The following is a 12,735-nucleotide window of genomic DNA, read 5'->3' on the forward strand; positions in this document are numbered from 1 at the left end:
GAGAATCAGGAAAAGAACGGGCCAAAACAGAGACAGGTTGGACGGCCGCGACCCGCCGGTCCATCGCTCCGGTGGACGGCCGACGGTCGACCAATTTGCTTGTCCTGTTCACAACCCGGACACATGGCACGGTACTGCCAGGGAAACGGTCGTCCTCTGTAAGGCAGGGTCAGGCTACAGAGGGGCGAAGTTATGGCCCAAGAAACAAAATGATGGGAGTCTGTCCCGAAATGGTGATTACGATTGGGGACATCGCGGTGAAGGCAATTGTGGATACAGGCTCCCAGGTGACGACAATTACGGAAACTTTTTACACCAAATGGATGAAAGGAAAAGACCATAGGTTAAGGTCTGACACGTGCATGCGCCTGACGGCAGCTAATGGACTAACCATTCCATACTGTGGTTATTTTCTGGCGGATGTAGTGGTGGCAGGACATAGGTTGAAGCAGGTTGGGGTGTTCGTTACGAAACACAACCTAGAGACAAATGTGTCAAATATACCTTGCCTGTTGGGCATGAATATTCTTGGCCAGTTGCCAGAATTTCTTACAAATATTGTCGGATCGACCACACCAGGTCGGGGATCCAAGTTGGCCAGGTTTGCCAAGACCAGAGGAAGGATATCAGTCCCGGCAAACACGGTCAAGGCAATCACATTACAAATTGGTGATAGAAGCGTGAATGGTGATGTGATGATAGAACCATGTGGCGCCGCACTGAGGGCAGGCGTCGTGTTACTGCGGACATACACATCAGCGGAGAAGGGACTAGTTCAAGGATTAGTGGCAAATGTTTTGGATGAGGAAATTTTTATACCGCCTAATACTCTGGTAGGAGTACCACAGAACGTCGAGGTACTAAGGTCGGCACAGTGCATCGAACTGAGCAATACCAGCAGTAATGAAGTAACAATTAGGTCGGTCAATGTGACGGCCGAGGTGAAGAAAAAGGATGGCCGATCATATACATTCCCGGAAACTGAGGACCCAAAACTAAATGAATTGCTGAATAAGTACAGGGATATATTTGCCTCGTACGAGGGTGATTTGGGTTACACGGAAGTAATAAAACACCAGATACCCTTACTACAAGACAAGCCGGTGGCGCAACCTTATCGAAGATTACCACCAAGTCACTACTCGGCGGTGAAAGCACACCTGAACGATCTACTAAAAAAGGGAATTATTACAACCAGCACTAGCCCGTATGCGGCACCGATAGTAGTGGTAAAAAAGAAGTCAGGGGAGATAAGACTGTGTTGTGATTACCGGAAATTGAACAATATCACAAGAAGGGATGCATTCCCCTTGCCTCGTATTGATGAATGTCTTGATGCGTTGGGGGGAGCAAGATTTTTTTCTACCTTGGATTTGGCTAGCGGCTACCACCAAGTGGCCATGCACCCCAACGATCAACATAAGACTGCATTTATTTCTCCACTGGGACTGTACGAGTGGACCCGTATGCCGTTTGGTCTAACTAATGCGCCTGCTACATTCCAGCGAGTAATGCAGAGTGCTATGAGTGACTTTCTATTTCAAATAATGCTGGTGTACTTGGATGATATACTAGTTTACTCAAAAACTTGGGAGGACCATCTAAAAAGATTAGAACAAGTGTTTCTCCGTCTTAGGGAGATAGGAGTAAAGCTGAACCCAGACAAATGCTGCTTCGGTCTGAAATCGGTACATTTTTTGGGTTATGTGATTTCGTCGGATGGCATCGCCACTGACCCAGATAAAATTGCAGCTGTTAAAGAATGGAAACAGCCAACAACTACAGTAGAGGTCAGATCATTCTTGGGCTTTGCTTCCTATTATAGAAAATTTGTACCTGGTTTTGCAAAAATTGCCGCACCATTGCATGACTTGGTAAACAAAATGACAAAGAAACACAGTAAGGAGAAAAAGAAAGGTAAAACACAAAGGATAGGTGAATTATGGACTGAGGAATGCCTGAACTCGTTTAAGCTCTTGAAAAAGGCTTTGACAGAGACGCCGATATTGGGATACGCGGAATTTGACAAACCATTTCGGCTAGAAATTGACGCCAGCTCGAAAGGTCTGGGAGCTGTGCTATCACAACAAAAAAAGCAAGGTTTCAGGGTTATTGCGTATGCCAGTCGAGCTCTGAAGGAATCAGAGAAGAACATGACAAATTACAGCGCCATGAAACTAGAACTTTTGACATTAAAATGGGCTGTGACTGAAAAATTCAGGGACTATTTATTAGGTGCTAAATGTGTGGTATACACTGACAATAACCCTTTGAGTCACCTAAAGACAGCAAAGTTGGGATCCATCGAACAGCGATGGGCAGCAGAATTGGCACTCTTTGACCTAGAGATAAAATATCGCCCGGGGCGGTCCAATGGCAATGCGGACGCCTTATCAAGGAATCCTTACGAGAGACCGGGCGAGGAGGAAGAAACGCTGACAGGAATATGTGAGGTCAGAGCGTCAACAGATATCCCTCACGGGGTGCAAGTGATGCAGAACGGACAGACCGGGGTGGAGCACATTTCCACAGAGCCCGGACATATGGACATTAGTGATTTTAATTGCCTTAATCACAAAGAGATAAGAGATGCCCAGAGAACGGATAGTGGCTTACAGCCGCTGTTGAAACACGTCCAGGAAAAAAAATTCCCAGGAAGAAGGGAAAGAGAACAATTTGGTCGAGAAACAAAGAAAATACTGAGTCAGTGGGACCGTCTCAGTATAAAGGATGGTGTTCTCATGCGGAGAATTCATGACCAAATTGATGGGACAATACACCAGGTGGTGGTGCCTGGACAATTACGAGAAGAAGTGCTAAGGTTGGCACATGACAGGGCAGGACACCAGGGTCAGGACAGGACGCACAAAATATTACGACAGAGGTGTTACTGGCCCAATATGGAAATGGAGGTCAAACGCCATTGTGAGGCTTGTGTGAGGTGTCAGCATGCGAAAATGCCAGTTGTCAAAATGAGACAGCCATCAGGACACCTACTAGCGACAAAACCACTAGAGATTGTGGCTATGGACTTTACGTCGTTGGAGCAATCATCGGATGGGACGGAACATGTGTTGGTAATGACTGATGTATTCACCAAATGGACTGTGGCGGTGCCCACACGAGATCAGACTGCCAAAACAGTGGCAAAGGTCTTAATAGAACATTGGTTCATCAAATATGGCATACCAAGACAATTACACTCTGACCAAGGAAGGGCCTTCGAGTCAGAAGTAATTAACCAACTGTGCAGCCACTACGGGATCAACAAATCTAGAACAACCACATTTAATCCGAAAGGAAACGGACAGTGCGAGCGGTTCAACCGCAGCATGCATGATTTGCTGCGTACTCTAGAACCTGAACAGAAAAAACGTTGGCCTGATTTTCTCCCAGAGTTGGTATATCTATACAACTGCACCCCCCATGCCACAACCGGCTTTTCGCCACACATGTTGCTGTTCGGACGGGAGGCTCGACTCCCTCTTGACTTGTTCCTAGGAAAAAAGGAGAGTATGACTGGCTCATACACTGCACTGGAATATGTGAATGAACATATGAGACGAATTAGAGAAATGTACAGGGTAGTACAGGAAAGACTAGAACATGAAGCACGGCGAAGGGAACCGCCGGTACAGACAAAGGACCCGCCACTCAAACTGAACGACAGGGTATTACTGCGTAGCCACCCGTTAGGCAGAAACAAAATCCACGATCTCTGGGGACAGGAGATATGGCAAGTCGTGGAGATGCCTAAAGTAGCAGGTGGCCCCTTTAAGATAAGACCCATCGATCACGCCAAACCGGATCGGTGGGCGAATATTGCTCAATTAAAGAAATATTGTCATAGTCAAGAAGAGCAGTTACACACAAGGAAACCCAAGACAATTAGGGAACCGGAAACTATAACGGAAATTCACATACCCATCCCGGAACCATATCACCATCAACAGAACAACAGCGAGACACAAGTGGAGGATAACGGCAACGAAGAGGATCCCGTTCCTCCCAGAAACAGAGAGACAGTAGACCATCAGATAAGTGGTCCGCGGAGAAGTTTGAGAAACAGAAAGAATACGAAATTTTTCGTCAGCAACCATCAATTCTTTCATGGTCGCGCTGGTATGAGAACAGACTGTTCAAAAAGTTATAAAAGGGAACTGGTGAAAGCACCAAACGAAAAAAGGTGGATGTGAATTCTAGAACTGTTTTGTGTCTGAGGAGGATGATGTAGACACATTTGATATGTGAAATAGGGATAACTGTCAATCTTATACGAATGTGGCGACATTGACAGTGAGTGGAACAATACATTTTTTTTACGGCGGTGCTTTTGACTTTGAAGGAGTGCACCTACCAAGCGTTGTTTGTGGTTGAAAACACACAAAAAAAAAAAGGCGGCGGTGGATGTAACTAGGTGTAGTTACCATACTATGGTTAACAACGTATTACAGTCTGATGCAATAGTGCAGATGGTAGACTGATAACGATCATAAAGCCAAGGCGTAGTATTTTGGGAAGCGATATGATAAGAACGCAATACGGTCTGTCAACTTTGATGTGACAGGATGCAGGTGTTATATTAATCGGACTGATGAGACAACTGCGTAGTAATCGGAAGGCGAGATATTCGGATGGAACATATCTATGAGAGAACCGAATACGATTACGGATATACTAAGGGGATATAAGGAAGGCGACGGCTGAGCTCGCTCTCTCTCTCGCTCCCTCTCGATCAGTCAGTCTGTGTGGCAGTATTCAAGTTGGTTATAGAACGGGTTAGCCGTATTGTGTTAAGAAGGACTATAGACATGTGTATTCAGTTATATGAAGACTAGTGAGGACTGTTGGGAGTCAGTTGATTCAAACTATTATTGTGAAGCATTCCTTTTGATTCAGTATATTATTGTGAAGCATTTCTTTGATTCATGTAATAAAAGGATCAATAGCGAACCTGCATCTTCGAGTATCTATACTGTGGTCCATGTTGTGTAGAATGAGTGGTTAGACTCGGTAACATTTGGCGTTGTCGAGCAGAACTCGTTAACATTTGGCGCTACAGGCAAATAGTCTCGTTACATTTGGCGCTGCGGACAGGGTCACATTTGGCGCTGCGAGTAGCCTAGGTCACATATATATATATATATATATATATATATATATATATATATATATATATATATATATATATATATATATATATAGGCCTATAGATAAAAATATATATAGGCCCTATATATACGTATATATAGATATATATTTATATATATATATATATATATATATATATATATATATATATATATATATATATATATATATATATATATATATATATACGTATATATAGGGCCTATATATATTTTTATCTATAGGCCTATATATATATATATAATTTATATTATATATATATATATATATATATATTAATATATGGTCAATGTGTTCAATGCGAGTAGTTCATAATACCCTTGTTGATTTAAATCAGGCAAATTCAGAAGAATTGTAAAGTAATGTTTAATGGGCGGTATCGATCTCAGCTTCCATTTCCGATATTACGCTATGGATCGGAGGTAAGAGACAGCACTTAAAGATTGCACCGAATACCCCCCCCCCCCACCCCCCCCCCCCCCCACTCACCCCCTCACACAACACTTCTCTAGAAGTGAGCCAGAGAATGGCGACACCGACAGCCCTCTGAATACAATACCCGATCACGTGATTGCCGATAGTCGATTCCGTCCCTTCGACCGACGTCTGTTTGTTGGAATGATTGTTTCCAATTAGAGCCCGCTTTTGTCTTGGCGCTTCATTTCTGGAATTTCTTTCTGGGGGACCGACCAGCGCGGGCCATTACAAGAACCATTTCGTGTTTATTTGTGTCGTGTAGACGTCATCACGCTGTGTGCAAGTTTGAGTTTTTATGTGTACCTTCTGATTTTACTGGGATATTTAGTTAAATTTCGTGTCTAGAAAAAGTGATTATTATAGATCTGTATTCAGTTAGTGTTCGCCAATTTCAAAACTGTCATCCGTTTTTAATAATTTTACTCATTTTGGCAAATTAATAGCCATTTTTTTCTTTGTGACTGATGTTAAAGTTTAAAATTTATCCTTGGAAGAGCTGAATGTTTATAAGTCAACGGAGAAAAAATAAATAATAGGTCTTCATTATTTTTAAAAATCGGAAAACAATATTGATAGTATGAAGTGATCCAGTGTGGATCTGTGTTTAATCGAAGAAAAATTGTAAAGTTTGAAACATTCCAGTATAAGTGTTTATTAATTGAACAACAAAGTTCAAGGTACGAAACCTTCAGTATAGGTGTTTAATCGAAAAAAAGAAATGTTTAGAAAATGAAGCATTCCAGTTTAAGTGTTTAATAGAATAAACAAAGTGTAAAGTATGAAACGATCCAGTATAAGAGTTTGATAGAACCAACAAAGTGTTAAGCATGAAACGATCCAGTATAAGTGTTGAATAGAACAACTTGTAAAGCATGAAACGATCCAGTATAAGTGTTGAATAGAACAACTTGTAAAGCATGAAACGATCCAGTATAAGTGTTAGAAAGGGAAGTAACGACGAATCCGTCATAGCCTCCAGCCTTCACGTCAGACGACAGTCTGTCCAGGGGCGGCGACACTCCCTAGTGGACACCGTCCACTTTGAGGGGGTCCCGTGGCAGAGCTTGAGCCAGTCACCCACGGGCGGGCCCGGCAGGAGGGAGAGCGTCACGTGAGTAGCTTCTGGTCGCTGGGGGTGGGATTCTAGGGAACCTAGGAGTTTCATCCAACGTGTCGGTTCTTACACAGATTGTGTCAGAACCACACAACACTTGGACTGGTTAGGGATTTGATCAGGGTAGGGTTATGTTTAACTATTCCAGCTTTGGATACATACACGTGACAACTTTTAAAATGCTGAGAGTGTTTTCCATAGCTGATGCACATTTGCCTGTGTATTCATTCATTAATTTACCGTAGGCAACACTTGTAATCATAGATGTTTTAAAATCTCAAAGTATAATACCACTAGACCAAATATTAGCTCAACATTTAATCTTTAAACAAAATGCTATGTTTCTCACATTCACAACTTATCCCATGCAGTGTTTCTTCCAGACTTTTTTCTCCGGGGGGGGGGCACTTGATATATTCAGGGGGGGGGGGCGGTCAACATTTTTCGGAGGGGGGGCGGACACTAGTAAAAGTGTATGTTTAATATATAAATTCCATCTCGTTCGGGGGGTGGGGGGCGGTAGACTCTTCGGGGGGCTCTGCCCCCCCTCCCCCCCCCCCCGAAGAGATGCCTGGAAGAAACTCTGATCCCATGCGCCTCCAGCAAAAATTTAAGAAAATTATTTAAAAAATAAAAGAAAGCAAAATGTGCAAAGCCAACATTTTTATGAGTTAATGTGCTTTGGGAAAGTAATAAAAGCCCCCCCCCCCCCACCCCATGACGCATTAATTGTCAAACCGTTTGTGTTTTCTTTTATCTTGATTAATTAAAGAAGACATCCCTACTGTATATTCTGGTCTACACCTCCCCACTCGGCTGATACGCCATATTTAATGTATGCCTTCTAACTTAGGCTGTTAGCTCATGGTAAATATAAGTATTTTAACTACAACAATCAGACTGTTAAAGGTAAAACAGGTGACGACTTTACCTGAGATGTACAGTGGTTGAGACTTTAGTTATTTCAGACATTGCGTGGTGATCTTTGTTGATTCGAGACAATGATTGACACATTAATCGAATGTATCAAATAGCAGGTTTTAACTCTAGCACAAGCATACAATCCCAAATCTCACCTCGACTAACGCTATTAATAGGAAAAACTCTGGCCTTAAAATATAACCCTTAAAATATAAACCTCATTGTTAAAGATCGTTTTGATGTCAACTGTTATTTTTACGGCTGACGTCATCTGTTCACATCCGTCATCCCTGCTAGGGTATCGGCCAGTTATGATCTGGTCTTTATCGATCATGGTCTTTGTCTTCTCTAAACTCTTTGCTCCGTACATGTCACTGGTATGTGTTGATGTTACCTGTAAATGCTGTTACCTGTATGTCATGATGTTACCTGTATGTGCTGATGTTACCCGAATGTGCTGATGTTACCTGTATGTACTTATGTTACCTTGATGTGTTGATGTTACCTGTATGTGCTGATGTAACCTGTATGTGTTGATGTTACCTGTATGTGCTTATGTTACCTTGATGTGTTGATGTTACCTGTATGTGCTGATGTTACCCGAATGTGCTGAAGTTACCTGTATGTGCTGATGTTACCTGTATGATTTTACCTGTATGTGCTGATGTTACCTGTATGTGCTGATGTTACCTGCATATGCTGATGTTGCCTGTATGATGTTACCTGTATGTGTGGATGTTACCTGTATGTGCTGATGTTACCTGTATGTGCTGATGTTACCTGTATGATGTTACCTGTATGTGATGATGTTACCTGTATGACGTTACCTGTATATGCTGATGTTACCTGCATGTGATGTTACCTGTATATGCTGATATTACCTTATGTGCTGATGTTACCTGTATGATGTTACCTGGATATGCTGATGTTACCTGTATGTGATGTTACCTGCTTGTGATGTTACCTGTATGTGATGTTACCTGTATGTGCTGATGTTGCCTGTATGTGATGTTACTTGTATGTGTTGATGTTACCTCTATAGTGCTGACGTTACCTGTATGTGATGATGTTACATGTATGTGCTGATGTTACCTGTATATGCTGATGTTACCTGTATGATGTTACCTGTATATGCTGATGTTACCTGTATGATGTTACCTGTATGTGTGGATGTTACCTGTATGTGCGGATGTTACCTGTATGTCCTGATGTTACCTGTATGTCCAGATGTTACCTGTAAGTGCTGATGTTACCTGTATGTGCTGATGTGACCTGTACATGCTGATGTTACCTGTATGTGCTCAAGTTACCTGTTTGTGTTGATGTTACTTGTATGTTCTGATGTCTACTGTATTTGCTTATGTCAACTACTAGCATTACCTGTACTGATAGCACCTGTATGTGCTTATGTTACCTGTATGTACTGGTGACATGTATGTGTTAAATGCGATTACAGTATTACAGATAACCCATATAAGCACTGATGTCACCTGTATTTGCTTACGTCACGTAAAAGTACTAATATCGCCTGTATGTACTGATGTTATATGTATGCACTGATGTTTCCTGTATGTGCTGATGACACCTGAATGTAGTGACGTTATGTGTATGTGCTGGTCTCATCTGTATGTGTTTAATGCTATTACATTATTGCTGATATCACCTGGTGCCTCCTGTATTTGCTTATGTTAACTACTGATATCACCTGTACAGATAGCACCTATAAGTTCTGATTTCACCTACTTGTGCTCATGTCACATGTATGTGCACAGTGTTTATATTACCTTATGTGCCGATTTAATCTACAGATACTGATGTACTATGTAATGATGTAACCTTGTCGCCAGATACAGCGGTATGGCACGATACAGCGCTCGATTAGAAATGTTGCTCATTTGTACTGCTTTTTTGTTTATGTTTAAATATAGATTCAGAATTCCCTATCCATCATCGTCTCAAAAAACGTTTTATTCTTACATTTTTCAAAAGTGGGAGGCACGTAAAACTTCAGGGGGTGAGGGGAGGTGGGGCACTTGAAATTCCTCCTACTCTGGCTGTTATTTTCTAAAATATGTCCAGAGCTTAACCAACATTGAGTAAGCTATTATTATACAGATCATTTTTTAATATAAATTAAAAAAATAATTTTATAACGCGAAACAACGGCTAAATTTCCGATTTCACCTAATTTTCTGAAATGTACAAGTTTGTTGTCACACTTTCTAAACCCATTTCCCCCCTCGGCCCTACTCCCCTTGTCCGAACCCACTCCCTTCCCCCCCCCCCCCCCCCCTCCCCTTGCTAAAAGTGTGATGTTTTTGGACGATCCTTCTTTTAAGCCTAATACAGCGTGCATGATTTAGTAAAGGTAACAAAAATATAATAGGTCACCTAAAATATGAATTACTTTTATATCAAAGCCTAGCTACTTAAAAATAATATATGCTTTTCGGATACCTATTTATAATTATTTTAAATCTAGATCTAGCAAAATTTCGAAAGCAAATTGTGTGTTGATTTGCCCATGCGCATGCTTCGTTACCTATGACCTCCGATTTTTTTCATTCATAACATGGCAACGGTCTGTAAGTTTAATGAGTGGATGTTTATTTCGTAAAATGTTTTTATTTCTAACGGTGTTGTAAAGTGTACATAAAACGTATTAAATAATTGATGGCTTCAAAAGGATCTAAAAGAAATATTCCCGGACGCACTACACCAGCCACACAAAGAGAGTAAGTTAAGTTTATTCAACCTCTTGTTGGGTTGTTTATAAAAAAAAATAACCTGAAAGCTTCTTGGTTACAACATGGCCGCTTTTTTGTTGACAGTTTTGTTATTATTAATTATTAATTAATTACACTAATTAGGACTACAAACTAGATATAGCCTAGGTAGTTATTAATTAGGCATAGGCCTATGCCTTAATAATAATATTATTAGGCCCTATATTTAGGCTATCTCAATGTATTTCAATACCTTTTTACTTTTACTTTTACAAATACAAAATTTTACCTTTTTTCATTTCACTAACATTTTGAGAGGATTTAGATCTAGATCTAGTAGGCTAAACTTAGCTAATTTTTTAGTATTTATTATTTACTTACTAAGAATATAATATAAGATCTACTGCACATTACAACTAGATCTAGATCTAAGATTAAAGATCTAGAACTCTCAAATAAGTCTCAAAGACGACAAAGAGTCTAATTCTAGAATCTAGATCTAAAATCAAATTAAAATTAACAAGCATTAATGGACGCGAGCGAGAAAGTATTTGAGAGGCCCATTAAGTAATTTAAAAATCATGCACGGCATAGTTTCAATTAATATGGTTATAAAATCCTGCATGACTGTTTGTTTTCGGACTTTACTAAAGTAAAGATGGGATGTTTTTGATGATTTTAACATTTTCGGTAACTAAATAATAAAAAAAAGCAAAAACAATTTGGTTTTCACGTGTAATGGCGACATAAACAATGGCTTCTTGCTATTTGATAGGCTGCCATAAATTTTATTGTACACATTGTAAGCAAAAAAAAAAGGAAAACTAGGTCATGGTGTTCAAATTTGCTTTGTCGCTTTGTTTTCATCAACTTGCTTGCCTTCTCGTCTTTTCGTCTTCTTAGCAATTCAATGTTGACATAAAGTTTAAATGTTTTATTCAATACCTAAGGCCTAATTGTTTTTACTGCTAGATCTATCTATCTAGCATGTGTGGTAGTAGATCTAGATCTAAGTCAATAAGCCTGTGTGAACTTAGAAAAAAAATGACCTGATGTAGGTCTGTTTTCAATTTACTTGAATGCGGGGGGGGGGGGGGGTATCTTTTGTTTATTTACTGCTGCTGTACTGAATCTAATAGATCTGTTGGCTTTGTGGGAGCAGTTTAGCTTTACAGCTTTTTTCCATCAAAGGGTCCAACCTCTGGACTTAGCGATCATATTCACTACTGCCGCATTGTATGAGATGTTAATATGTTTGCAGATATATTCTATAAACATATTTACCTTTAAATGACCATATTGAAGACTGGGTACCTTTTTGCCCAGTTAAATGAAAATGAAATTGATGAAGTACAAGCCTGACTTAAGCTTATTTTCTTATCCTCAATGACCAGTACCACCTCCCAGCTGAACAGTGCAGTCCAGGAGTCCAGGAAACCCAAGTATGTCATCTGGCCAGAGTTCAATGATGCTGATATCAATGCTGAGAAATGGGTGAGTTGTATCCATGCATAGGTTGTTTGGTGTGTATGATCTTGGTTAGATACAAACTTGGATTACATCAAAACTGAAAGCTTGTAAGTGGATCACTAATAAACCCAAGATAATGCTATTATGAAAACGTGTACATACTAGTCACAATAATGAAAACATACTAGTCGCAATAATGAAAACATACTAGTCGCAATAATGAAAACATACTAGTCGCAATAATGAAAACATACTAGTGAGACCATCCTAAAAGACACAAGAAGTGCTTAGATGACTTCATGTGATATTTCGACTATGTAAAATTTTGATATATCCATAATAGGCCTACTAAAAATGGTAAAATCTAAATTAGTTAATAAAGATAATGTTAATGAAACAATATAAGGATGATCTGTCATATTTTGTAAAGATTTAAAATAATTCTTAACAACAAAATTTATACTTTATTCTAGAAAGATGTGGTGAGTGAATTTTTAAAGGAATTTAGTTGTTTTACATTCTTACTTATTATTTACTATGTTTTATATCACTTTGAAACAATTTGAAGTTTTGTCATTTAATTATAATTTTTCACCAAAACCTTGTTTATGTTCAGCCGGTTACACAGCAGAAATATATTGCAAGAAAACAAAAACAACCAATACATGTTCACTTTTAGCAATGGTTTGATCTTAAAGAGTTTATCTACAGCACAATCAAAACATTTGCACATTTTTAGTTTCTTTACAAGTTTTAAGTAATATTCTGTACTTTTGTTTCTAATTTTTAGACTGTGGTAAGTGAAAAATTTGCTAATACATTCCAGCAATATATTACATATTTTCTGCACTACCTGTGTCATAAAACTTTTCTCAA

The 12,735-nt window shown here is 39.7% G+C and overlaps 1 protein-coding gene across 25 annotated transcripts in view; it reads left to right on the top strand.

Annotated features, from left to right (window-relative positions):
* LOC131952708 (androglobin) overlaps positions 1–12,735 on the top strand; it is an 80,264-nt gene that overhangs the window by 9,130 nt on the left and 58,399 nt on the right. For 23 of the 25 annotated variants that reach the window (XM_059315484.1, XM_059315488.1, XM_059315487.1 and 20 more), the window contains exons 1-2: positions 6,531–6,739; positions 11,784–11,883. In XM_059315484.1, the coding sequence (XP_059171467.1) occupies positions 6,546–6,739; positions 11,784–11,883 (294 nt within the window). In that variant the 5' untranslated portion in view covers positions 6,531–6,545. Of the gene's footprint in view, positions 1–6,530; positions 6,740–10,222; positions 10,399–11,783; positions 11,884–12,735 lie in introns of those variants that run through there. The other 2 variants (XM_059315502.1, XM_059315501.1) reach the window with 2 other exon arrangements.

Source organism: Physella acuta, unplaced genomic scaffold (assembly GCF_028476545.2).
Source record: "Physella acuta isolate Inbredline_101_S28 unplaced genomic scaffold, ASM2847654v3 ptg000889l, whole genome shotgun sequence".
In the NCBI taxonomy this organism is placed as follows: Eukaryota; Metazoa; Mollusca; class Gastropoda; family Physidae; genus Physella; species Physella acuta.